Source organism: Ammospiza caudacuta, chromosome 27 (assembly GCF_027887145.1).
Source record: "Ammospiza caudacuta isolate bAmmCau1 chromosome 27, bAmmCau1.pri, whole genome shotgun sequence".
In the NCBI taxonomy this organism is placed as follows: Eukaryota; Metazoa; Chordata; class Aves; order Passeriformes; family Passerellidae; genus Ammospiza; species Ammospiza caudacuta.
In genome coordinates this window covers 1,505,128-1,532,033 of record NC_080619.1, presented here as the reverse complement: position 1 = coordinate 1,532,033, position 26,906 = coordinate 1,505,128, and the positions used below count along the sequence as shown (strand labels likewise).

The following is a 26,906-nucleotide window of genomic DNA, read 5'->3' as shown; positions in this document are numbered from 1 at the left end:
TCGCCTCAGCCGCTGAAAGCCTCCAGCGACTCCCGAGCGCTGCCCATCGTTCCTGAGGGGCCGCTCCGAGCAGAGCCCCCAGCCCGGGGCTCAGAGATGGATCCGCGCTCCGTGAGCCTCGGCATCCTCCTGCTCTGCGCTGCCGGCACCTGGGGTAGGTTCACTCTGTCGCTGTTTATAACCGTTTAGTGAAGATGTTGCCTGTTGCTTCTACAAATCCCAGGACTTTCTGCATTCCCAGGGTCTGTGATTTCACGGGAAAAGGAGCCGGCAGCCTGAGCTGCAGCGCATTCCCGCATAGGAAGCGCCGCTCAGGCCGGTTGGGCTTCGTCTGGGTCGGGGCTGGGAACTTCTCAGGGATGTTACAGAGTCAAGGCGTACATACTTTTGTGGGTTATTCTTACTGGATGTAGTAGATCTTACTGGATCTACCTACTCTGTGTTTGGCTCTGGTTACTAGTTTGTAATGCAAGGACTGGGGTGTGACTTGGGCTTCGTCCTTTATAAACAGAAAATTCCCTTGGAGAAATCACATCAGGTAATTCCTTCCTGTGTCAGTACATTTTAAGGGCGGGGGGGGCGGGGGGCATTTAGGTCAACATTGCTGTCCTATGTTATTTTTCTTGTGGTTTTTTTATGCTTTTCTTTAAGAAATCTGATTTCTGGCATCATATGATCTCAGGATAAATGTAGTTTGTATTTTTAAAAAGTTTTACAATGTCAGAAGTACAAAAAAGCCTGGAAAAGCATTATCTCCTCCCCAGGTGTGTTCCTAGCAACTAGGCCTCAAGGGAAATCTAGAAACGGCAGTATGGTGATTTATAAATTGGTCACATTGTTTTCACAGCCAGACTTGGGGTTTGGGACAACATTGTTCTGTCTAAAGAGTTCCAGACTTTAGTGAATTCCCAGGAACAGCCTGAGGCTCTGATCTGCTGCCGGATGGAGCTGTCATTAGTCCAGGACATGGGATAACCCCTGCAAGAGTTAGAGTTCATAGAGCTGCAATTTGGGGCTGTGCACATATCTCTGGTGCCTGTGCTCGGTTTGGGGCATCCCATTCCCAGGAAGACGCTGGCAGGAAGGGAGAGGCTTGAAAGAAGAAACACCCCCAGAATGGTAGGGTGGGGATCTGCCAAGAAAGCCCATGTCCTTATCACGTAGTCAAGGGAAAGGCTGGAGAGGATGTGGTTTGTACCTTTATCAAGTTTCCTCAAATGTCTTTATCAGCTTTTCTCTGTGCTCATTCTTGCTCAGTTTGGCAAAGGGGGAAAACAAAGCGTGGCTGCTCCTGCACCACTTGGAGGTTACTCTGGTTGCAGACTGGGACTGAGTAATTTTCTCCAGTCAGGACAGGGTGACGCTGAGCCACAGACGTCTGGGGTGTTTCAGAGACATGGAACGTCTGGGAATTTCCTTGAATTCCCTAAATTCAGTCCCAGGCTGGATGGGGCTTGGAGCGACCTGGTCTAGTGGAAGGTGTTCCTGCTCTTGGCAGGGGTGGAACTGGATGGGCTTTAAGGTCACTTCCAGTCCAAACCAGTCTGGGATTCCCTGCTTTTATCTCTCAGGACCACAGCTCTGCCCAGCCCCAGGTGGGTGGTTCTCATCATCATGAGCAGTTTATCTCCCATTTCCTTGTATTTCCAGGTTTTTTTCATAAACTGGAGTCTTTAGGATCAGCTCATTGTGTGAGAGCAGCTGCTATCATAATTTAAAAATGCAGGTTTTGTACTTGGGTTTATTAGCTTTTATGGCTAGGGAGAAAAGCTCCAAAGATAGAAAAAAAAAAGTCACTAAAAACCACAGAATTTGTTAGTGTAGGCTGTACTGGGATGGTGTAGACCTGCTCACAGGTCTACACCATCCCAGGTAGTGTCCGAGTTTGGGAAGGACTCCAGCTGCAGCATCCTCCCCATCTTTCACATCCTTCACCTCCTCCACATCCTCCACTTCCGCCCATCTGTGCTTTTGTTCCCACATCCTCACAAGGTCCCTGCTCCCACAAAACTCTTCCAACACTGCATCCCTGCATCCAGCCATGCAACCAGTGCTGGGAATGCCAAAAAAGGAACATTTCCCCATGGTGGGGGTGTGCAGTTGCCTGCTCACAGCAGGACCAGCCTCATGTTTGGATGGTCATAACTGCCCACGCCCTGCTCCATCCAGCCCCATGGAAATGCAGCCAAGAATGGCCCTGTACAGTGCTGGAGATTTGTTCCAAGGAAGGGAAGGGTTCTCCATCCCCAGCAAAGTGTCTTGGTCATGGAGTGGTGGACATCATAGGGACCACAGGGCTGTGTGTGTCTGGGAGCAGATCCAGACCTCCAGAGACCCTCCAGGCAAAGCCACCAGCAATGCACGGTGGCATGATGTGACATGAGACCCCAGGGCAGCCTTGGGAATGGCAGCATCCCTCCCACAGGGACCTCCCAGCTGTAGCTCCACCTGATCCCATGTGCAGCTCCCCAGCAATGGCAGTGCTCTGCCTAGGTCTGTGGCCCTCATTCCAAAATCCACCAGAAGGCACGATTTACATCCCCAGCAAAGAGAGGGGACACCAGATAAAGGACCCCTGGGCTTTGGGATGGCAGCAGAATGAGAGGAAAGGAAACCATCAGGGTCCAGGGCCTGCACACAGGCAGGAGGTAATTTGTACCAAATGGTGAGGAGCAGCTGAGCTCAGAGAGTCCTGGGGCTCCTTAGCCTCAGGAGGCACCCTGGGGCTCTGCCAGCAGACATAACCCTGGAATCCTCCACATGGAGTTTAGTGGAACCTGGTCTCATTGAGACCAGGGTTAACACTGCACAGGGGAAACTGAGGCAGGGAGTGGCTGAGGAACTGGGTCAAGTCACAGGGAAAACCTGTTTGAGGAAGGATTTGGATTGATGAGTTTCATGTCCCAGAGCCCTCATGGAGGCCTTGTCAGCTCTGCCCTTCCCCAGCAAGGTGGGTGCTGGGGCAGGGCCAAGTGACTAAACCAGATAAAACCCACCATGAGGGGACAAAACCCACCCTGGCATTGAACAGGAGCCTGGACCAGGAGTGTTGCTGGTGGCACTCAGTGCTGTCACTGCCTGAGCAGAGCTGAACAACCACAGTTATAAGCCAGCAGCTGGACATGGCCACTGCATGAGGGATGTGGGAGTGGAAAGCAGGGGCACCCCTGGCTTGTGGCATGTGGGTCCTTGGCACCTCTCCCCGTCCCTGAATGAAGGGCTTCCATATAAAAGCACCAGGGCTCCCCTGCAGATTTGGAAGCTGTTTCTGTGTTCGGGCAAGTGGCCCCGGGGTTGGCAGCTCTGAGCATTTAGTCCAGAGCACCTGGAGCTGCCAGGGCTGTCTGGGCAGTGCCTCCCTGCTTCCCTGAGGGCTGAGCTGGCTCCCAGCTCCACAGCACAGCACAAATCCATGGCACGTGCTCTGGCTGCAGCCACCGGCCCTTGGCAGGGCAGGAGGGATTTCACATGGACACGGCAGGAGCTGCAGGAGGTGGTGGTGTCGTTGGTTTCAGAGAGCCCTTTGCCTTCCCTCTTCCTAGCCCTGTCCACCCAAGGATCAGTGCTGCTGCTGGCACCTTGCTGAGGTGCAGGAAGCACTGGAGACTAACTTGTCACTCTTCTGGGCAATGTTACATTTAAAATCTGTCCCATCCCCACATGGAGCCAAGTATTTCAGGGTATGATGAGAGCTCTGGCCGTGGGTGCTGCCCCAAAACTGGTGCTAAGCAAGGCACTTGGGCTCAGCCTTTGGTTTAGTCTGGGACAAATGGGAACTGCAGGTGTCAGAGGTGTGATGGGGACGCTCTGGGGCACATCCCCAAGCAGCTGCTGCCCCCTGGGACAGGCACAGCCTGGGACACCACCCTCAAATACACACACAGGTGCGAACACGTGTGTACACTCCCTGGCTACATGCCAGGAGTGCACGGTGCTGTGGTTGTGGTTCTGCTCAAAGATCTGATGATGTTGTTTTTCACCATTTCCTCTTTCTGCTTTGTGTTCCATTTCCTGTGGTTGTGGGACACTGCTCAGACAGCCCTGGGCAACCATGGGGGCACACGGGGCAGAGGGGAGGCCCTGGTGCCCACTGCTCCCCGCCAGCATCCCCCAGGCTCCCCAGGCTGCAGCGTGTCCCAGCCAAGTGGGTACTTGGCTGCAGTTTTCTCTGCCCAGGGAATCCTAAAGCTGCCAAGATGCTTGTGCCTGAGAGAGGAGGAGCCAAGGGTGACACCAGGCTGCACTGTCCCAGCCACTTGTCACACCGGCCGTTGGCAGCAGGAACCACAGGGCCTCCCACTCTGGTCTGTGTCAGAGGAGCTCCTCCTGCCCCTAGGCTCCACAGGCATTTTGTGGCCTTTGATTCTCCCCCAAAGGCTCACCAGCCTCTGACCTTCAGGACTGGTAGCAGCAGGTATCTCCCAGAGTCCCCACAGCCATTGACAGAGCCCGGGCTTTCCTGGGACATTGGTGCCAACCACCACCAGCACATTTCTGGACTTGTGCCCTTTCACTCCCCTCCTTTCCCTGGATTTGAAGCCGAGCCAAAATCAGCCACTGAGTTTAGTGTCTGCTCAAGATGTCAACAACACCCTGGATTAAGGTGATGGGAAGAGGCAGACAATCCCTGGCAGGGCTATGGGTGTCACTGTGTACCCTTGGAAATTCATCCTTTCCACTCCTGCTGCCCCAAAGCATCTGCAGGAGTGTCTGCAAGGATGCATTAACTCCCTGCCAGGGGGCTTCACTCCAACACCCATGTGATGCTGCAGGGGTGAGAGGACCTGTTGAGGAGCTGGCAGGTAGGGAATGATGCTCAGCCGTGGGCAAGATGAAGCCTAGCTCATACCAGGCCAGAGAGAGCAAAGAGACAACATCCAGGGTTTGCAGGTGGGAAAAGGGATAGAGAAGGGCCCTGGTGGGGCTCTGGCTGCTCAGAAGCTGGTGGCTGAGCACACGTGTGAGTTTGGGTTCTGTGGGCTGTAATTGCTCTGTTTTGCTGTTTCAGGGGGCAACATCTGCACCACCCGTGGGGTGAACTCCTGCAAGCAGTGCCTGGCTGTCAGCCCCCTCTGTGCCTGGTGCTCTGCTGAGGTAAGAGCTGGGGGCTGAGCAGGGCCCGGAGAAGGGCAGGGGATCTAAAGGAAGGGAGGAACCTTTGGGATAAGTGTAGGTTACAGCCACAAGCTCAGTCTCCATCTGTTCCCACTGTATCTAAACAGATCCCTTGGTGGCACCTGGCTCAGAACCTCAGCTCAAGGCACTTGCTCAGTGGGCACCACTTTCTGCCCTGCTCCAAAAATATGCCCCTTCTTTGGGTGTGTTGGTGGGAGCTGCATTGAGCTGGCTGGGAAATGTTGGTGTTTCCACTAGGAATTCACTTTATCTTTCAAATAATGTACATTTTAAAACTTGGTTTACTTTTGGTTTGCTTCTTGGAAACCTGTTGTAAAGCACTGACTGAAGGAGCCTAATTCCTGGAAGGGGTGAAACAGGAAGGGGGCCTGGACGGCTTGCAAGGAGGAACTTAAAATACTCATCAGAAGTTAAAGGCTGGGTTTTAAAACCTTTTTCATTAGAAATAAAGGAAGAAGACAAGGTACCTGTTTTTGGTTACTAAGCTGAAGTGGATGGGAGTGCTGAGCTGTGGCTCTCAAATCATCCTGTTTGGGTAGGTGAGAGCCAAGCAGATCTGCCACGTTGCCCTCCAAAAATGCTGCCCTGGGGGTTAATGCATTGGGTAAGAGGAGGGAGTTTCCCAAGGGGATGGGAGAGAAGCCCCAGGGCAGAGCCAAGGGAGGTGATGAGGATGGGGAGAGGTGATGAAACCTTAAAGGCTTTCCTTGCTTTCTCCTTCTCTATCCTTGAAGACCCACTTCTATCAGCTGCAGCTGTGCCCATAATGCCCGCTGGGACTTGGAAAGGACCTGGGGCTGCTGGATCATGCCAGCAATTGTCTGATGCTTTGGGATCAATGCACATCCAGAGGGGAGGCCTCTGGCTTGCTGTGCCCATCAGATCTGATCCTCGGGTGTGGTGTGAATAAAGATGTTTGTGCCCATCTTATCTCCCGCAAGGAGTGGCTGAAACATGCAGCTTGATAAGGGGCCTGGCTTCCCTCTCCATCCCCCCTCCGAGGGGAATGGGCCGGGCTCTTCCTTCCCAGCCGCTGATCCTGGGCTGCACTGGTGGCTTGACGGTGCAGAGGGAGCCGTGATGGGGTTTTTTCCTCCAGAACAGCAAAGGTTTCCAAAAAAGGAAATATTTCCAGTGCTGCTCTGAGATGTGCTGCCGGGCAAGAGTGAGGGAGCCATCCTGCTGCTAGACCCAGCCCCCGGAGAGCTGGGCTGTGCTCTGTGCTCATCAGCTCTGCCTCCAACATCTGGACCACGTTGTCTTAATTTAGCAAATGAGGGTTTTTTCTGTGGGTTTGTTTAATTTCCCTAGGGTGGGGGAGGGTTCTGATACTGCACCCCCCCGTTTTTAAAGGGACAGTGCCCATATTCGTGCTCCTTCTGCTCCCACTACAGCCCTTTTCCACTCACACTGCCTTCCCAAGGAGCCTGTGGTGGTGATTTACTGCTGCTCCGTCCTGGTTTTGGATTGGAGAAGCATTTCATTGTGGTTTCTTGTGATCACTGACCCCGCCGAGCATTGATGCAGAGCAGACTTGAGTTTTATTTATTTTTCAGAAACCTTGACCACTCTTACCAACAAATAGATGTTCTCATCTGCTTTTTTGGAAAAAGCCAGCCAAGCCGTAACACTGAGACAAATCTCTAAAATCCCTCTGGAGATTGTTGTGGCAGATCCTTCAGGTCTCACCCACCCAAAATGTCACCCACTCTGGGTCTCTTGGAGGCTAGACTGGACCAGATTTGGATTTCAGAAAAGCTGCTGGAAGGCTTTAGCTTAATTTGTGGGGATGTCTGTGCTCTGAGCCCTTCCAAGAGCTGTCCTGCAGAGAAGCTGATGCTGCATGTGGTTGTGTCTGAGATGAAAACAGAGATGCCCTGGGGAATATGCAAATCCCCACAGGCTTCCGCCCTGGGAGCTCAGGGATGGAACTGGCTCTGCCAGAGCCCTGCCTGCCCCTGCCCTCCCTAATCAGCTCTGGAGGCAGTGATTGGGATAAAATAATCAGGTTTCCCATTCTGAAGGGAGTGTGAGCAGATGTCTGCTCTGCAGTGGGACAGGGCAGGGAGAGCTGGTGAGCATCTCTGGGATGGCTGGGATGGGGAGGGTGCACACACCTCCCTGTAGGGAGCTGGTGCCATCAGGGCTGTGCTGACAGCGAATGGGTTTCTCATGGATGAAATCCCTGTGCTGTGAGTTTGTCACCAGCAAGCTTGGGCTGCCTCCAGGTCACTCCTAACTAGGTTGCCCCAGGTTTTGCGTCAGCAAAGTGGCAGAGCCCAGGGTCAAAAACAGACTGGGGGCTGCCAGGGCCTTGTAGCCAAATGTCCCACTTTTGTGGTAGTTTTTGTTGTTGGGGAGGCTCCTGTAAGTCTTCAGTCAATCACTATATTTAGGACTCCAAAGAAAGGGGAAGGATGCAGCCCTGGGGTTAAACAGTTTCTCCATGGAAATCTCACAGCAGGATTGATGCTGCTAATCCCATAAGGTGCCATGAGACCTCTGAGCTCCTGGGAGCTCCCTACGATCCCCAGGTATCTCTGAGCACCATGGTTAAAACCCACCTGCCCAGCATGATTTTCGCCCACATATTTTTCCAGTGATTTCCCTGACTGGGACAGGAATGTACATGATGATTGATGGGATCTGGGGTGAACCAGCCTCCCCTTCCCACAGCAGGGAGCCCTGTGGAGTAAGCTTATGGCTGGCTGGGTGTGAGGGAGCTGATTTGCAGGGATGACTCGTCCTCCTCTCTGCCAGCACACTGCCCAGGGTAGGAACACGCCTGCTGATGTATTTTTTGGCTATTGCTTGGCCACAGTTTCCAGAGGGCTGTGAGCCAGCCAGGGCCTCCTGACACCATTTGTGTTTTCCTACTCGTTTGCATAAAACATACAAATTCATCCCTGGGTTCAACCAGCCTGAACCCAGTTCAGGGCAGTTGATATCCTGCATGGGAGCTTCTCTAGCACTAGAAAGCTCAGCAGTGGATTCTAGCATTCCAGGAGCAGGGAGGGCACTGAACAAGCCCCACCAGGACTTGTGCCACCTCCCTTTGCTGCAGGAAGAGGCTGTGGTGATCCTCTGCTGGAAGACTCTAATACAGAAAGATTTGGGCTGAGGGAGGGAGATAAAGAATCCCTTTGGAGGGGAGGGTGGGTGCTCCCTGAGCAGGAGCATGGGGCAGCAGATCACAGCAGTGTTGGGCTGGGAGAGAAATCCTTCCTATATTTGTCTTCATAAGCAACCAAAGGAGTAGGAACCCTCCTGAATGTTCTGTGATAAGGACAAGAAACCAGAAGCTTTCTAGGAAAGGAGGGACAAGGCTGGAGCTCACCATGACTCCACACTTTGTGCTTCCTACTCCTGACAGGCTCTTCAAGGCTTCTCCCACAGCCCCAGTGCCTTTGGACTCTTTCTCCCCTTTTTTGGTGCTCCCTTCCCCAGTCAGCTCCATCCATTAGGAAGCTGGAGAGCTGGAGATAAGTCTGATCTACTTCCAGACAGGAACTGAGCACTGCTCTGTGCAATGAGCTCACCCACAGTGGATACACTTCTTGCTCATGGCAGGATTTCTAAGGGCCCCTGTTGGAGAAATGGGGGGAAAGGTGATTTGTCTTTTTTCAAAGTAATAAATAATTTTAAAAGTCCCACACTACCTCTACCCAGCTTGCCGTGTTCACATCCTGCCACACCCTCCTCTAGCCATCCCAGAGAGACAGGATTTCCTTTAAGCTTTGCCAAAACCCAGACCTAAGGCTCCAGCTGCTAGGAGTCAGGAGGAGGTTGGCAGGGCTGTGTTATCCATCATTCCTTGGCAAGGGCTGATGGGCTCCTGCAGGAGCTGCTCCTGCAGGAGTTGCTGATCCCAAATCCCATCTGTCTGCTGCCTTTCTCAGGCAAGAGACCATGTGCCCCAAGAAGCCTTTGATGCTTTCTGGAGTTAGGTGTGACAAAGCAGGAGTTCTCCAGGGAAAAGGTGGGGGCCTTTCTCCTTCTCCCAGCATTGTCCTGGGAGGCTCCTGATGTGTCCCTGCCCCACAGGTCTGGGCACAGTCGAGCCCTCGCTGTGACCTGCACGCCAACCTCCTGCACCACGGCTGCAGGCAGGAGCACATCGAGTTCCCCAGCAGCAGCGTCACCATCCTGGAGGCCCGGCCCCTCAGCAACAAGGGCTCGGGGGGCTCTGCCACCACCCAGATGAGCCCCCAGAGGATACAGCTGAACCTGCGGCCAGGTAAGAGCCCCCAGACTGCTGTAGGAAGGGAATAACCCAAAGGGCTCAGGCACTGAGCGAGCCATCGCTCTGCCTCACTGGCCAGGGTGGTCTCATGTCCTTCAGGGCCAAGGCCAGGATGCCAGCAGCACAGAATCCTCCAGAACATCTCTGGTGGGCAGCTGAGCTCTCTGATAGCTGTGTTTGTTCTCTTGCCTCAGTCCTGAGGTATTTGAGGGGCAGGATAGGATGTGACTTAAACAATGGGGTATTTCATAAAGCTGTTCAGACCTGAGGCACTGCTGCTGTGGTCAGAATGCCTGAGTGGAAGTCAGCTCACATCTAACAAGCCACGGAGCTGCCACCAGATCCCTGTAATATCCCAGGCTCTGCTCTGCTCAGCCAGGCAGGCTGGAGCCAGTTAACTGCTCTGGTCCTTTGCCAGCATCCAGGAGTTTCAAGGATGCCAGGCAGGAGACAAAACTATAGGGCACATGGCCTCTGTGCACATCCCTGGAGTCCTGCCCCATTGGAAGGACAGCAGGCAGAGGAATCCCCACACAATCAGGACATGGAGCTTCTAAGTGGCCCTTGTTCTCTGGTTCTAGAGGTTGTTGTCAGGAGGAAGGTGAGTATGCTGCTCTGAGTGCTGTAAATCCCTGTTCCTTGGAATAAAGAGGAGAGACCCCCAGCTTGATACCATCTCTGCCGAACCAAGAAGGTTTGGCATAAGTCATCTGCCTTGACTCATGAACCAATACCAAATCACAAAGGATACAAGCAGGACAGGTCACAGCTCATGTTCCACAAGCTCAGAATCCTCATGGTTTCAGCTCAATGAGGACAAACAGCTGCTTTCTAAGCACAAAAATGGGACCCCTGGCTCCCAGCACAGCTGGAGAGGGGATGGAGCTTTTCGGGCTGTCATAAATTTTGAAACTTTCTTCATCCTGAAAGAACATGGCATGCAGATTTAGACAGAAATGGGAAAACAATAATAATTTAAGCTCGGTTAAGGCCTTTTCTTCTCAACATGTGAGGTGTTCTGACAAGGCTGCAGCTGTGCCCTGGGTTATGTTTCAAAGAAACCCTTTCAAAAATCAGAAGGAAGGACCTGTGTCTCTTAAAAAGGGAGAAAGAAAAAGTCAACCCTAAGTGTTTTCAGCTTTTTTTTTTTAATATGTGCAAAAGTCATCAAAACTGGGATGTTTCCCAGAAGGTTCTTTCTAACAAGGTTTTTGTTTCAATGGAAAACATTTCACCAAAATTTTCTCAGAAGGGGCTGGGAGAGCCAAGAGGAGAGGAAAGGAATGGGGATGGGGGAGGGAGCAGAAAATGATCAGAGTCCTTGGAAGCTCAGAGAAGTCCGAAGAAGTCTTGCAGCCTGCCTTGTGATCCCTTTAAGACCTGCTGCCCACACTCTGGGGGTTTCCCTCGCTCCATCCAGCTGTTCCTGTAGGATATCTTGAGAGGTCAACCCTGGACAGGAAGATCTGCTCATGTCCCAGTACTGAGAGTTTAGGAGAACAGGAGACATAACCCCCATCTGCCATAGAATTCCAGAACGGTTTTGGGATTGGAAGGAACCTTGAAGACGATGCTGTTCCACTTCCTGCCATGGGCAGGGACACTTTCCACTATCCCAGGTTGCTCCAAGTTCAATCCAACCTGGCCTTGGACACTTCCAGGGGGTACACAGCGCATCTTCTATGCAAGCACCTGATTAAGGGCTTTGCCCTTCTGTCTAAGGGTAATGTTCTCCTCCTAAAAGCTTTAACCATCCCCTTGGGTTCCTGCTGATCCCTCCCCCCTAATCCTGTGGTCAGCCCCCCTGCCCCTGCCAGGAGACGAGGTCTCACTCCACTGCCCTGTCACTTTGCAGATGACTCCCAGGTCTTTCATGTCCAAGTGCGTCAAGTGGAAGATTACCCTGTGGACATCTACTACCTCATGGACCTGTCTAACTCAATGAAGGACGATCTGAGGAACATCCAGAACCTGGGCACAAAACTGGCCAGTGAGATGCGTAAGCTCACCAGCAACCTACGCATCGGCTTCGGGGCCTTTGTGGACAAACCCATTTCCCCCTACATGTACATATCTCCTCCAGAAGCCATCAAGAACCCTTGCTATGAGTAAGTCCAGGTTGAGGGAGTCCTGTAAGGGCCAGAAGTTGATGGGACACCACTACAATGTGGCTGGAAATCCACATGAGTTGGTGAAGAACTCATAGAAAGGACCTGTGTTTGAGAGGTTCTTGAAAGGTTGTCTCCCAAGGGAAGGACAACAGGCTGGAAAAGGGAAAGAGTGTGAGGAAGAAGGAATGGTAGACGTATTAGGAACTGAATTCATCCCCATTCCCTGTTCCTCTGTGTTACTAGGAGGGGGGTAGGCAGAGAAGTGACGTTGAGCCTGGGAGGAAAAGAGGGGAGTGGAGAAAGTGGGTGCCTGATTCTGGACAGTGTTTAAACCTCAGTGTAATCTGTGTTCTGCTGGCACAGGGAGGAGGAACAGGTCTAAATTAGAAATATCATTATCAAGAGAAAGCTCTTGAGAGAAAAAATTTGCATCATGTTTTCAAAAGAAATGTTGAGGCTGGAAGAAAATGACTCCTAAAACTCCCAGCAGGACTGAGGCTGGGAGCTGACCTGAGCCCAGCATCCCTACAACATTAATTTTATTTAAAAGGTCCTTCACCAGCCTCAGGTGAGGCTGGGGAGCATTGGGTCCCTCCAGCACATCCTGGGCAAGACCATGGGATGTGGGATGGCTGTAGGGCAGGGATGGGAGCTGGAAGAGCCCTATGAGCCCTGTGCCCTGAGCGCTCTCCTCCTACAGGATCGGGGAAACCTGCCTGCCCATGTTTGGGTACAAACACGTCCTGTCGCTCACGGATGAGGTGACTCGCTTCAACGAGGAGGTGCGGAAGCAGAGTGTCTCCCGGAACCGCGATGCCCCTGAGGGCGGCTTCGATGCCATCATCCAGGCCACCGTGTGCGATGTAAGGGGCAGGAAGGCCTGGATGGCGTCAGGACAGGGTCACCAGGCTGGGCCAGGCGGGTTGGCAGGGACCAATCAATCCTTCCCAGACATGATCATAAGCCTTGTTGAGTTGTTGTAAGACACCTTTGGCTGGCTGGATGTTGCAGCTGGGTGCTGAAACAAACCCAGGCTTGTAGAAACTCAGTTTACCTCAGGTGGAAGGGCTTCAGGCTAAGGTGGGGAGGAAAAGGAGATGGATTCTGTTGGAGGGTTTAATCCAGAGTTTTATTCCATGGTCACAGATATCTGAATCTTAGTAACAGCTCCAACAGAATCCTGAGCACATGGTCCTGGCTGAATTTAAGCCCAGGGACAGGGGGAGGGGAAGGGACAGGTGAGCACCAACCAGGTGGGAGGAGGAGGGTCTCAGGGAACGAGGGACACATAGACAGGCCAATGACCCCAGGCCTGAATTGCATCCTTTGAACCTGACCAACCACAGGATGGCCTTGCTGGAATGTTAAGACTGATTGACAGCCCAGCAGGGGGCAAGGGGGAAGGGGAAGAGAGATATTGCCACACCTGGGAAGGGACTGGGAAGTCTAAAACAGGAAATTGCAACACACTGCAACAGTTGTATAACTGATTTCTGGAGAAGGTGAACATTGAAGTGAGACATTTCCAGCCCAATAGTCAAGGGAAGAGGAGGACTCTCATGAGATCATGGTAGGGGAGAGGAGCAGAGCAGGTGCTCGAGAACAATCCCCTGTCAGCCCTGCAGTGACCAGTCCAGAAAGGACAACACTTCCTGTGCCTTCACCTTGGTTTTGCTGGAGATCTTGCATCCCTGAGTCATTAACCATGGTGATTAACACTCTAACCAATTAAACTCATCTTTCACCTACAAGCAGCCCACGCCCCCCTTCCAGACTCCACATTCCCCCAGCACTTCCCTGCGAGAGCAATTGCCCTGGTTTCCTGTGCAGAGGTTGGCTTCTACAGCCAAGCCGTCACCCCCTGGCACAAAGGCAGCTGTGGTGTGTTGGCACATGGGGCTGCCCTCAGCATGTGCTGACACACAACTGGGAGCTGCCTTTTACTGCAGGAAAAAATTGGCTGGAGGAATGATGCTTCCCATCTGCTCGTCTTCACCACGGACGCGAAGACCCACATCGCACTGGACGGGCGGCTGGCTGGCATCGTGCAGCCCAATGATGCCCAGTGCCACATCGACAAGGATAATTTCTACTCTGCCACCACTACACTGGTAAAGCCTGACCCAGGCATGGGGTTGTGGAGCCCAGAGCACCTGTTGGGTCCCCATGGGATGGGAAAGGTGTTTCAGCCATGGTTGGAGAGCATGATGGGGACCAAGGTGGGAGGGTGTACATGTTCCTAGGCTATAGCTCTCCTCTTCCCCAGGACTATCCCTCTCTGGGCCTGATGACTGAGAAACTCTCACAGAAGAACATCAACTTGATCTTTGCTGTGACAGATACAGTTGTTGGCCTCTACCAGGTACCAGCTGCAAAGCCACCCTCCTGGGGGTCTGGTGGGCCATGGGTGGCTGGACATGGCTTGGTGGTCTGTCCTATCAAAGCTCGCATGTTTCTGGACAGGATTTCACCCAGCCATGGCACATTTACCCATAACAAACAGACCTTGTTTTTGATACTCCTACAGAACTACAGCGAACTGATCCCAGGCACAACCGTGGGCACCTTGTCCAGAGACTCCAGCAATGTCCTGCAGCTCATAGTGGACTCCTATGGGGTGAGTGTGCAGTGTGATGGCCCCACAACAGCCACTGCTTCCCACTGCCAACAACCCACAGATTTGTCAGCTCCCCCAGTCCCAAGCATCCTCCTTGGAACAGCTGTGAGCATCTGCCTCCACCCATGTGTGCAGGCACCTCGAGGGTGGGAGATCACTATGTTCACTGCCTGTCCTTTCCTGTCTTGAAAACTTTTCCCCATAGAGAATGACACAGCTGAGACTTGAGAAAGACTTGGGGCACTTGGCTCCTTTCCCATGTGCATGGGAGCATCACAGTGGTGCTGGGGGCAGGGGAGGACGCCACCAGGGCTAAGCCCTGCCCCGCCTGTACTGTGTCTTTATCAGTCCTCTCTCCTTCCCTAGAAAATCCGCTCCAAAGTGGAGCTGGAGGTGCGTGACCTCCCTGAAGAGCTGTCCCTGACCTTCAATGCCACCTGCCTCAACAACGAGGTCATCCCTGGGCTCAAGTCCTGCATGGGGCTCAAGATCGGGGACACGGTGAGGATCCCCCTCATGGGCTTGGCTTTTCTCCCCTCTATGTAGCAGCACTGCCAGGTCATCTGTTGCTCTGCACCAGCACCATCCCACGACCTCCCAGGTGACACGGACCCTGGAATCTCAGCACTAGAGAGAGAGAGCGGTCCAGCAGGGTGGGTGCAAGGAGGAGAATGCTTTTTTGAATCTGCTGGGTGCAAATTCTGTGATCTCTCTAGCTCAGCCTGGGCTGCTGCCCACAGGGCATGGAAACATGGAATCATTTGGGTTGGAAAAGCCCTCTAAGACCATCAAGTCCAACCACTAACTGATCTCTGACAGGTCCACCACTAAACCATGTCCCTGAGCACCATATCTACAGGTTTTTGAACACTTCCAGGGACAGTGATTCTACTTCTTCCCTGGGCAGCCGGTGCCAGAGCCTGACAAACCTCTCAGTGAAGAAATTTTTCTTAATATTGAACCTAAAATTTTCCTGGTTGCTGTGGCAAGCACATTATCTAGCCCACATTGTGCTGGGACAGCTTTGATAAACTTTGATGAGCCCAAAGAGACCTGGTGGCTCCCATTTCTGAGCTCCTTAAGCTGGGGCATGGACTGGAGCAGGTACTGACATCCAGACACGCCTTTGCCCTCCAGGTGAGCTTCAGCATCGAGGCCAAAGTGCGGGGCTGCCCCCAGGAGCAGCAGAAATCCTTCACCATCAAACCTGTGGGCTTCAAGGACAGCCTGATGGTGGTGGTGAACTTCGACTGCGAGTGCTCCTGTGAGAGCCACGCCGAGAGCAGCAGCCCATCGTGCAGCCACGGCAATGGCACTCTGGAGTGCGGCGTGTGCCGCTGCAACGCCGGGCGCCTAGGCTCGCACTGCGAGTGCTCGGAGGAGGAGTACAACCCCTCCCAGCAGGACAACTGCAGCCCCCGGCCGGGCCAGCCCCTGTGCAGCCAGCGCGGCGAGTGCATCTGCGGGCAGTGCGTGTGCCACAGCAGCGACTTCGGGAAGGTGACGGGCAAGTACTGCGAGTGCGACGACTTCTCCTGTGTTCGCTTCAAGGGCCAGATGTGCTCGGGTGAGTGCTGGGCTTGGGGCTGTTTAGGCTGCCTGAGATCCTGGGCAAGGGGGACGCCAGTCATTTTGGGGCTTGTCCTGTGAGTTGTCCCCACCTCTGACTTGTTCATCCATGAATCTCCCTGCACCAGCCCTGCAAGGGGAATTATTACCTTTCTGGCCACTGATATCACCTCCTGTGCCTGAGAGCTGGGAGTGGGGATGGGCTAGAAGGTTAAAAAGGAGGCCTGGTGGGGACCAAGCGAAGCAGCTCTGGGGTGTACAGAGCAGGCACCTTGCTTGAACCATACAGCTCAAACACATCAGAAGTGCTGCTCTGCAGGAGGAAACCCTAGGGTGGAGGGGGATGGGTGGGGAGAGGTGGGTTTTATCATCCACCCAGTTCTGGGAGACTTCATATTGGCAAAAGTGGGGGAAGTAAATCCTCCTTCCTTGCTGGCCTTACAACATCTCCCCTCCTTAATATTCATCTCTGCCACATGCTCCCAGACTTCCCCTCTCCAGTCCAGCTGCTCTCAGTTGGAAAGAGAGGACCAGGTCCTTGGGTTCTCTGGTTCTTCTCCCAGGGAAGAAGCCCTCTCGCAGAAACCCCATCCCAACAGCAGTTCCAAATGTCCTGATATGCCAGGGCCTCTTACCCACCAGGAACCTTCATTTAAGGTTCCTTCCACCCACATCTCCAGTAAACACTGAATGTCTGAGTGAATTGCAGTGCTCTGCTCATCTCATATATTTAAGGGATGTGAGAGAGATGACAGTGCATAGGAATGAGGCATGAAACTGTGGCACATTGTCTTCAGGAGCAGAGCACCCCAAAACTGACTTAAGGGGGGAATGGGAGAGGGGTAGCCACTCCCATTCCTAACCCTAGCCTCCCTCTGTAAGCCCAGGATAGGTGGCTACTAACAGAGTGCCAGAAAAAGATGCCACTTCCCTGCTGAAATCCCAAAAATACCCAGGAGAACATCAGTGGCCAAAGCTGATTCCACTCCTGGAGTCCAGCCTGGATGAGGTGAAACCTGGGGCCAGATGACACTCGATTCTTGTTCCTTGATGTCCCCAAATTGAGTTTTTGAGATCCCACCTGCCCCTCAGGCCAACTTCATGGCTCACACTGCCTCTGTGCTGCTCAGACTGATCCTTTATCTTAACAGCCTGCTGATAAATGAGGTGGAAACGCTGGGTTTCCCCCACCCTGAGTAGTCAGTGTCCTCAAGGAGCCTGTTCCTGTTTGAACAGGGGCTGCAGGTCCCTAGGGTGGATGAAGGGCAATGATGAAGAGCTGCTCCTGGCCAGGGTGGGCTGTTAATTAACCTGAACTCTCTGATCCTGTTGAGCCACTTCTCCCCAGCCTACCCATCTGTTTCCATGCCTTGTCACCCAGCGTGGCACTATTTTCCTGTGACTCACCCCTAGTTCCTCATTAATGGGGTTATACATTTATTTCACATGCCGGTGCCTCCAAGGGCATGGCTGGGACAGTGCCCAGCCGATCCCCTGCCGGGAGCAGCATTCCCAACGTGTCCCTCCCACTGTGCTCAGGGCTCAGGACAGGTCAGCGCCTGCAGGTCCACAGGGTTTCCACCACTTGCTGTGTCTGGTCTTTGAGCTGAAATAAACCACAATCCAAATAGCTCCAGGGTTTGGCAGGATTTGAGCATGCCTGTCTGTCTGTCTGACTAAACCAGTCTCAGTGAACGTGTGTTGGGCTTTTCCCAGCAGTCAGCTTTCCCTGTCTGGTCCAGGCCTGAGAAAGGAGTCAGACTTGGGGGCTTTGACCAGATGTCCTGATTCAATCTGAAATGCAAAGCCACAGAAAGAACTTGACTTGCTCAGAGACAGATCTGACAGAGCATCTCCAGTTGCTGCTGCTGGAGCTGGGACAGCTCAGCCTGAAATGTGGGAGTTTGTTCTTGCTTGGGTGGGATAAGAGGAGTGTTGGGCACATGGTGAAGGTCTGGGTTTGGTGTGAGCTTCTCACACCTTGCACTGTCCCATCCCAAGGACAGTGCAAAGGAGTTGTCCCAGGTGGCTGGTCTGCCTTGCAGTGCCCACAGAGGATGAGTTGCACCTCTGGGTCATAGGCATCCATATGGGGAATTGCTGACAGGCTTTGTGGAGATACTTAAAGTTCTGATGCCTTTTGGTTGTCCCCAGGCCATGGGCAGTGCAGCTGTGGGGACTGTGTGTGCAACTCAGACTGGACAGGAGACTACTGCAACTGCACCACGCGCACCGACACCTGCATGTCCAGCAATGGGCTGGTGTGCAGCGGCCACGGCTCCTGCGTGTGCGGCCGCTGCGAGTGCACCCAGCCCGGCTCCTACGGAGACACCTGCGAGAAGTGCCCCACCTGCCCAGACGCCTGCACCATCAAAAAGTGAGAAAGGGCAGAGGACTGAGACAGGTCATACCTCAGTGTGGACTGGCAGACAGCTGGGATAGGTCATATTCAGTGGAATGCAGGGGAGCTGGCAGAGAGCTGAGAAGGGTCATATCCCATCATGGAGCTGGCAGCACTGGTGGCAGGAGCTCTCACTATCTGCAGCCCAGTAGGGTTGGGACTGCTGTGATTTCCACAACCTGAAACTGAAAGGTGTGACAGTTGCCTCAGGAGAGCCTGGAAAAGCTCATGGCACCTCCCTCCTCTTCCACAGGGATTGTGTGGAATGCAAGAAGTTTGAGCGGGGAAAGCTGGCGGAGCAGCAGTCCTGCAGCCGCATGTGCCGTGACGAGATTGAGACGGTGCAGGAACTCAGTAAGAGGAGACCCAACCCCTGTCCTAATATGTGGAAACCCAGGGGCTGCATATGCCTCATGCTTTCCCTGTTGTATGCACCTCTCAGCATGGGGACTCTGAGCATCTCCCTCTGGCAGGTGACAGGGGCAAGGATGCTGTGAACTGCACCTATAAGGATGAGAATGACTGTGTGATGAGGTTCCAGTACTATGAGGACTCCAGTGGCAAGTCCATCCTCTATGTCATCGAGGAGCCTGGTAAGACCCCGCTGCCATGCTTAGGCTGGGGACTTAGGCAGAATGTACTGTGCTGGGTTTCTGTGCTGACTGGGGGCGGGGAGGGGTGGATGTTGCATTCCCTTTGTACCTCCCACTCCAGCCAGGCTCATGGGGCACCACGGTTGGGGGCTGAGAGGGATTAAAGAACTTCTTTGTCCCCTGCTCCGTGCCAGCAGGCCATGATTTCCTGCCTCTCAGGTATCACATTTCCTAAGTTATTTCATCCCCTCATTGAAACCAAGGATGGGGGTTCAACCTTCCCACCACCCTCATCCTGTGTTTGACTTTGTGGGGGTGATTTTTCTTGGGAAGCAGATAGGAGGCTCCCATCAGCAGCCCTGGGGTCTCCACTGACCTCAGCTGAGCCTGGGGCTGTGTGGCTGCAGATCCTTCAGAAGCAGGACCAGAAAGGCAGCCACCAGCTCTCACTGCAGCTGTCTGCCATGGGCAGGGTACAGTCCACACTTCCTAGCCCCACAGCCAGATGGGAGAGGAGAGGCAGGGCGAAGGCTGGGGTGGCCACATGGCCTAGGGCACTGTGCAGGGGGAGCAGGAGCTGCAGAGTCTCACACTGGATCTCCCTGCTCTCATTTGCCAATTCAGTGTTGGCGCACAGCCAGAGGCGGGGGGGGTGTCAGTGGGCTGGTGGTTTGGGGCAAACTTCACAAGCACAAGGACTTGGTCTCTGGTGTCATCCTCCACTGCAGGTGGGACCTGTGATGCACCTGATCTAGCTCCAGGCTTGGGTGCAGACCCCCACCCCACAGACAGGTACTCGAGTGCTTGGGCACAGATGCCCCATGGATGGGATCCTCCTTCACAGAGCATGCTGTGCTCAGGGTAGAGGCTCCTGCTTGCTGGCAGAGGAGGATGATGCCCTCCTGAGACCAAAGGAGCTCCATGTACACATGGCCAGGTAGCCCCAGAGCTGCTTTAAGTTGCCCTGGGGGTGCTGAGCTCCCCGCAACCCTGCCCTCCTCTCTGCTCCAGACTGTCCAAAGGGGCCAGACGTCCTGGTGGTCCTGCTCTCGGTGACAGGTGCCATCCTGCTCATCGGCCTTGCTGCTCTGCTCATTTGGAAGCTCCTCATCACCATCCATGACCGCCGTGAGTTCGCCCATTTCGAGGAGGAGAAGGCCAGGGCCAAGTGGGACACGGTGAGGAGCAGGATTGGGTGTGCTGGGCAGGAGTCCCAAAACCCCACAGACTCTGCCTTGAGGGATCCAGATCCCAGTGCTCCTGGCATGGGAGCCCAGCTGCTGTCTGTTGCCCCATGACATGGTCCTTAAGGGCCAGCTTGTCCCATTCCTCTCCAAAGCCTGGGATAGTGTCCCAGGCAGGACTCAAGGTGACACTGCCAGCCAGGACACCCCTTCCCTGAGCCTGCTGTGGTCCCAGGGGCTGTGCACAGGTGATAGGAGATGTCCTAGGTTATTTTCACCCCTCCAGCATATCCAAAGCACTTGTCAGCAGCATGACCCCCTTACTCACTGCTCACAGCAGTGTTTTCATCCCATGAGTGAGGCAGGAGGTCCCTCCTGCCACAAGATGCTGGAAAGCATGAGGAACCCCGAGCACAAGGGAGGGGGCTGGGACAGCACTGATACCTGTCCCCCACCTCTCCTCCATCTCCTAACCCCCCACAAAGTGAAGGAATGGTGTGGGATGGGATGGGATGGGATGGGATGGGATGGGATGGGATGGGATGGGATGGGAGGCCCTTTCAAAAGGTCTCTCTCCTCCTGAGCTCCTGCTGCTTTTCCTTTCCTCCACAGCAGCTTTTCCCTATTCTGCCCCATGAAACCTTATGGGGAGCCATTAAACTGCTCATCCAAAGCCTTGGGTGAAGACAGGGATCCACAACTCCATGCTGAGACAGTGCCTCAGTTACCCCAGATGTTAAACAGAACAAATGCTGATGCCAAGCACAAAGTGATTATGCTCTTTTTCATCTTCTTTCCTCCTCCAGACCCACAATCCTTTATATAAAGAGGCCACATCTACCTTCACCAACGTTACATACCGTGGGAACATGTAAGGATGCCACATCCAGCACTGGCCATGGGATCAGCTGATGATCCATGGGATCTCCTGGAACCCAGTTTACAGAAGAGCTTGTTTGTGTCTGCCTGTGTGAATGACTGCATGTGATTTAACAAGTCTCTGACTGCCTCCAACCCCTATTGTGTGTCACCCCACTGTAACTGCAGGGACGTGCTTTCCATGGCAAACCTCGGTCCTTACCTCAGCATGTTGCTCACAAGGCCACCGGCCCCCCATACACTGAACACAGAGAAATGGGATGATCTCTGTCAGTCTGTGAACTCTTTGGTGCTCATCAGGCCTTGGGCATTTCAGGAGCAACTGCTTGAACCACATGCTGAGCTGTGCTCTCCTCCACAGTGTGTGCTGGTGAAGTTCTGCCCACTTGGAATCCCCTTCTCAGCTGGCCTCGGTCCCTCTGGGCACAGGGACCTTCTCCTTTGGGACAGGGCAGCTGCCAGCAGGCAGGAGCCATCACTGGCTTTGGGGGTTCAGGACACTGCTCAAGCAGCCCAGCAGCTCCTTTCTTCTTGCAGCCATATGTCACTGGTGCTGCTGTGACCCAGGGTGGTGAAAAGCTGTGCTCCGCATAACAGTGCCCTCCCTCCAATGCATTCACCTGCCAATTCTGTGTAGCATCAGCTGTGCTGGTCCCAGCTGCAGCCTGGCTCAGCCCCTGGGATGGTGCTGAGCTCCTCCTGCCTGCCTCCGCTGTCCCCATGCCACAGTGCACATGGATGCGCAAGCAGCTGCTGCAGGAGGGTCATGACACCTCTCTCCCCTTACTGTGTTTTTTGGACTGTATAACTGCACCACCCCTGGACTTGTGTGTGCTCAGGGTTCCAGAAGAGCAGGCAGGGTTTAGGCTATGTCCTGCTGCCTGGGGCTGTGTGTTCCGGTGGAGGAAAACAAAGAGCTGTCCCAGGGGCAGTGCTGGGCTGTAACAGTGCTGCAGCCTGGTCCCTGCCCTGCCAGAGCACATGGCTCAATTCCCCTCAATTGCCCCAAAAAGCAACAGTGACCTTGCTCCCATTGTGGGGTTGGCCCCAACGGCCCCAGCAGTGTGTTGGCTGAGCTGGTGGTGGCCCTGTGTCCCTGTTCCCTGGCTGGCCTGTCCCAGCAGTGTGGGAGCAGGGGCAGCAGTTGGTGCTGGGTGGGATTTGGGGCTGAGCCCTGGAGGGGGGCCAGGGATGGATGGGCAGCACCAGAGTGCCAGTGATTCACATGACAAAAATAAAAATGATAACAAACAAACAAAAACCAGGGGGAAAAAAAAAAACAAACACCACTCGGACTATTATCAGTGTGGTCCCCAGCCTGTGCCCAGGTTTCTGCCCTGAGGGCAGTCCCTAACACCCCAGCAGAACTAGGGGAGCTGGTTTGAGATTAAATGGGTTGACAGATGGTAGAATCAGGGCAAACAGGGCTGTGGGATCCCCATGGGGGTCTCTGCTCTGTTACTGGTTCCCTCCTTAGGGTCAATAACAAGTTGGGGGGCACAAGGTGGGCCAAAGTCCACTGCAGACTATGGTACTGGCAGCACTTCACTCCCATGCAAGAGGAGTGAACCCCAGCATGAAACATCCTCTTTGCTTGGGTCTCTGACACCCCATACATGCCCCGTGCTACCGGGTGCTCCCAACCCACACTATATTCAGAATTCAGGCACCTTGGGCAGTGTTCAGTGTCCCCAGCTGTGCCAGGTAGGGGCTCAGTGGGTGATTCCAGCACCCAAGTGGAATCTGGACTTGAGTGGAGTTAGGCCCAGCTTGGTTTGGCCCCAGGCTGATCATTTTGTCTGCCAGTGGGCTCAGGCAAAAGCAGAGCCTGAAGAAGCAGGATGAGCTCCCCTCAGGCTGCCTGGGGCTGCTTCCACTGGAGAAGATCACACGGTTCCACATATGCTATTCAGGCAGGAGACTTCCATTTTCCATGGAGCTGTGGAATGAGGCAAGACCCCAGTTTATCCCAGTTCACTGCCCTCGATGCCAGGGGGCACGGCTCTTTGCAGGATCAAGCCCATGACCACGAGGAGCAGCTGTTGGGAGTCGGGAGTGACTTTTCCCCCCAAAATGTCAAGGCAGTGTCGCTGTGCGGGCCGGAGTAGAGGAGAGGGAGCAGCCGGAGGTCCCTCCTTGGGCGGGGCTTTGTGGACTTTGTGGTTGCTCTCAGCTCCCTGGGAGAAGCCATTTGGGAGCGGTAGTAGGTCCAACTGCGCGGGACGTGCGGATTCCGGGCTGCATGGAGGCTGTTGGAGCCCGGCACCACTAGATGGTGGTGTCTGTACGTGTTCGACACCAGCCTTCCACTTTCTGGGCTGCTGAGTGATCATCTCCCACGCTGAACAGGGACATTTGCCCCACGGAGGTTTCCAGGGAGTGGGGACACCCTGAAACCCATCCCACCGACACAGCTCCTACAGCAACACTTAAGGCCAGAATTCTTTTTACTACTACTTTAATTCCTGGAAGTGCTGAAGTGCTCTTTCCTTGGACCTCATCAACTCCTTTTGTAAACTGTTTTATGTTAATAAACCCCAAAAATAAGCAAAGCACTTCCAATACAGACAGAAGATGACAAAAGGTGCGTTTTGTCTGATTCACAGCCCAGAAAGTGGTTTTCTACATGTCTATGGAATTTTCTGAAATGAAACACATCTCCCCATTAATTCTAGGGAAGCAGGTCACTGTTGGAGTGCTGAAGTCCCAACACTCTCAATGGAAATCTATTTTCCAGAACAGAGTCTCCAGGAGGTACTGAAGGACATGACTGTAGATGGTGAGTACATCAGCACTTCAGGATAGTTCAGGATCTGGAACATCTGCTGGGCAGAAAACTTAAGATTTGGAGAAGAGAAGAAAGAGCTGGAATTAAAAACAAAAAGCCAAAATGTTGCATTTTCCTTGGCACAAAATCACAGAATAATTTAGGTTGTATTTTGGGCTCCCCTTCCTCAAACATATTTTCTGAGAGAATTGGGATTGTTCAGCCTGGAGAAACAAAGCTTCAGAGTGACCTCATTGTGACCTTGCACTACGTGAAGAAGCTGACAGGAAAGATGGAGAGAGACTTTTTTACAAGGGCCTAGAGTCACAGGACAAGGGAGAATGGCTTCCCACTGCCAGAGGGCAGGGTTAGATGGGATATTGGGAAGAAATTCCTTCTTGTGAGGGTGGGGAGGCCCTGACACAGAGTGCCCAGAACAGCTGTGGCTGCCCCATCCCTGGAAGAGTTCAAGGCCAGGTTGAGCAGGGCTTGGAGCAGCCTGGTTGAGTGGAAGATATCCCTGCCTATGGCAGTGGGTAGAATGAGATGGTCTTTAAGATCCCTTCCAACCCCAACCATTCCATGACTGTGGTATCTCCCCACTGACTTACTCCACCTTCCCCCACAGTCCTGGGGATGTGGCTGACACCCACAATGTTGATTCCAGCTATCCCCTTGGCCAGCAAGGAGCTGCAGGGAGCCCAGGACACACCACAGGAGGGGACTGGCATTCACCTCCTTGCTCTCTGCTCCCACCTGGCCTCTCCTTCAGCTACCCAGCAACACAAACACAGGGAGGCTGCTGGGTCTCTGCAACTCTCTTTGGGTCACTCTGGCATGGGACACACCATGCACTCAGCACAGCTTAAATTCTCTCTATTTCTGCACTCCGCTTCATCTTGGGTTGAATTTTTGCTTTGCATTATATGGCAGAGAGGCACAGTGTGAACTCCGTGTGTCTCAGCAGTGCCACGCCTCAGCAGGGCATAAGAGAAAGGGCTGTGTCTGGATGCTTGGTGGAGCATTGAAGGAAGTGATGGGTTATGAGTGGCCATGGAAAGGTAATTTAATCTTCTTTGGCCTCAGCACCCAACCCTGCTGGGAGGGAGGGAGTTTCATTGCATTATTGTGGCTACATTTCTTCAGATCCTGAGATGGAAGGAGTGGGTGAAAGGCAAAGGAGACACTATTAAAATTATTGTTATTATTAACCTCTTTTTGGCAAGTCTCTCTGTGCTGACTGCCAGCAGGCAGGGCAGTTTTCCAACACTTTCTTGTTACAAAGAGCACAACCATTGTGGACAATCTGGGCTTTGATCTGGTCACAGAGGAAACTCACTTGACCCCAGAGCCGTGGGAGGTGTCAGGTCTGGATTCTATGGATGGAGTCTCTCCAGCTGCCCTTTTGGTGTCACTCCCAAAGACTGAAATCTCCCTGGAGTGCTGGCAACACTCCCTGCTCCACTCAAACATTGCCTGGGCACTTCCCTAGGGCACAAGGGTGACACCCAGACCCGAACTCCATCCTGGGCTCCACAGCCAGCAGGGCTCACCTGACCAGCCAGGAAAGCTGGAAGCCTTAGGACAGAGGAAGGTAAGGCTAGGTATCTACGGTCTTTTTCCTTGGAGGAAACCTAGAAATGTTTGTAAACCAACAGATTAGTTAAAAGCCTCCTGCATGCCTGTACTAGTGCTTGTCAGATGACAAGGATGTGATGTTAACATGAGGCCATTGGTCCCTTAAAATATTGCAGTGGTTCCCACCCACATAGGATAAACATGGAAGCAAGTCTCTGGTGGTGAGGGACTGGTGGCTCCTCCAGCAGTAAAGTCATCCTTCCCTGTCTCAGCAGGGTCTAATGCCTTATTTTTGTACCTCCAGGTGCCACAGAGGCATCATGATATGATGGGGATTTCTGTCCCTGGATTTAGTCCAGACTCTCACTTTTTCCCTTTTTCCAGTTTGTTTCAGATGTTCCTGGCTACAAGAGCAGAGGCCAAGCTCTTCCCTTAGCAGATGGAACATAGAAAGAGTCAACCTTACCTCTTCCGGCTAATGATAAACTGCAGGGAATTGTCCTCCCTGCCAGATACCTAACCAGCAGTGTGAAAAATAGGGATGGATCCCCATGGCATAACTTGTCCAGATCTTCTCAAGGCTGCTGGGATCTCTGCTCCCTTTGAGCTCTCTGAAAGCAGGACAAGGCTCAGTCACAGCTCTAACCACTCTCTTCCTCTTCAGCCCATAGGAAAAATGACCCGGGCAGCTACAATTACCAGAGGAATCCTTCACCTCAAAGTCCTTGGGAAATGGGTGGAGTTGGCAACTCTGCCTCAGGAGAATTGTTTCAGATTATCAGGGGAGTTGCCTCTGTGGGACAGAGAGGGAAGTGCCCCTCTCTACTGGGGTATTTCTGCCTTATATTTCTGCCACAGGGGCCCCAAGATGAGATTTCCAGGAAAGCTTTTTCTCTGGTTGCACATCCAGAAGCATCTGCATGGCTGCCATCTGCTCTGCAAAGGCACTGCTAGAAGTGCCACCAGGGGCATGTCACACCCCTGCATTTTAAACTCCCCAGGTACCAGGTCCCTCCAAAGGCACAGGTGCAGCAGCTGGTGCTGAGTGGGGCTGGGCTGTTTCACAAGCCAGTGTCTCTCACTTTTGTCTTCTGGTTGCCACCCACAGGAGCTCAGAGACAGCACCAGCCAGTATGGATGGATAGAGACTCCTTCAAGTGCTGCAGAAAGATGCCCCCCAAAATTTGGAAAGTCACCCTGTGCCTCCCTTTCCATGCTATGAACAAAATTACAGAATCACAGAATAGTTTGTAGGGGACTTTAAAGCCCATCCAGTTCCACTCCTGCCATGGCAGAGACACCTTCCACTATCCCAGGCTGCTCCAAGCTCCAATGTCCAGCCTGGCCTTAGGCACTGCCAGGGATCCAGGGGCCACCCCAGCTGCTCTGGGCACCCTGTGCCAGGGCCTGCCCACCCTCCCAGGGAAGGATTTCTTACAATATCCCCTTTAACCCTGCCCCCTGTCAGTGTGAAGCCATTCCCCCTTGTCCTGTCACTCCAGGCCCTTGTAAATAGTTGCTTTCCATCTTTTTTGGAGACTTCCCTCAGGTACTGGAAAGGGCCACATTCAAGTCACCACAGAGCTTCTCATCTCCAGGCTGAACAATCCCAACTGTCTTAGTCTTTCCTTGTACAAGAGGTGTTCTATCTTTCTGATCATCCTGGCGCCCTCCTCAATTTCTGTCCTTCCTCCTTCATCTTCCCTCCCTCTTCCCAGAAGGCCAAATAAATAAATATCTAAAAGGGTGCCAAGGAGATGGAGCTGGACTCTGCTCAGAGGTGCTGAGCAATAGAACGAGAGGCAACAGGCACAAACTGATGCCCAGG

General features: G+C 53.4%; 1 protein-coding gene across 1 annotated transcript; it reads left to right on the top strand.

The window, feature by feature from the left end:
• ITGB3 (integrin subunit beta 3) lies at positions 1-21,992 on the top strand. Its single transcript, XM_058820457.1, has 15 exons — positions 1-154; positions 5,009-5,094; positions 9,181-9,373; positions 11,235-11,487; positions 12,191-12,353; positions 13,440-13,601; positions 13,757-13,852; positions 14,018-14,107; positions 14,474-14,608; positions 15,245-15,674; positions 17,831-18,053; positions 18,331-18,431; positions 18,551-18,670; positions 19,682-19,848; positions 20,661-21,992. The coding sequence occupies exons 1-15, from the start codon at positions 97-99 to the stop codon at positions 20,727-20,729; spliced, it is 2,346 nt and encodes a 781-aa protein (XP_058676440.1). The 5' UTR covers positions 1-96; the 3' UTR covers positions 20,730-21,992.
• Positions 21,993-26,906: the final 4,914 nt, after the last annotated feature.

Excerpts from the sequence above, each read along its gene's own strand:
- ITGB3 (XM_058820457.1), top strand. The coding sequence starts at position 97 with ATGGATCCGCGCTCCGTGAGCCTCGGCATCCTCCTGCTCTGCGCTGCC. Across the intron at positions 15,675-17,830 it reads CAAGGGCCAGATGTGCTCGG|GCCATGGGCAGTGCAGCTGT; the intron begins GTGAGTGCTGGG and ends GGTTGTCCCCAG. Across the intron at positions 18,432-18,550 it reads TGAGACGGTGCAGGAACTCA|GTGACAGGGGCAAGGATGCT; the intron begins GTAAGAGGAGAC and ends TCCCTCTGGCAG.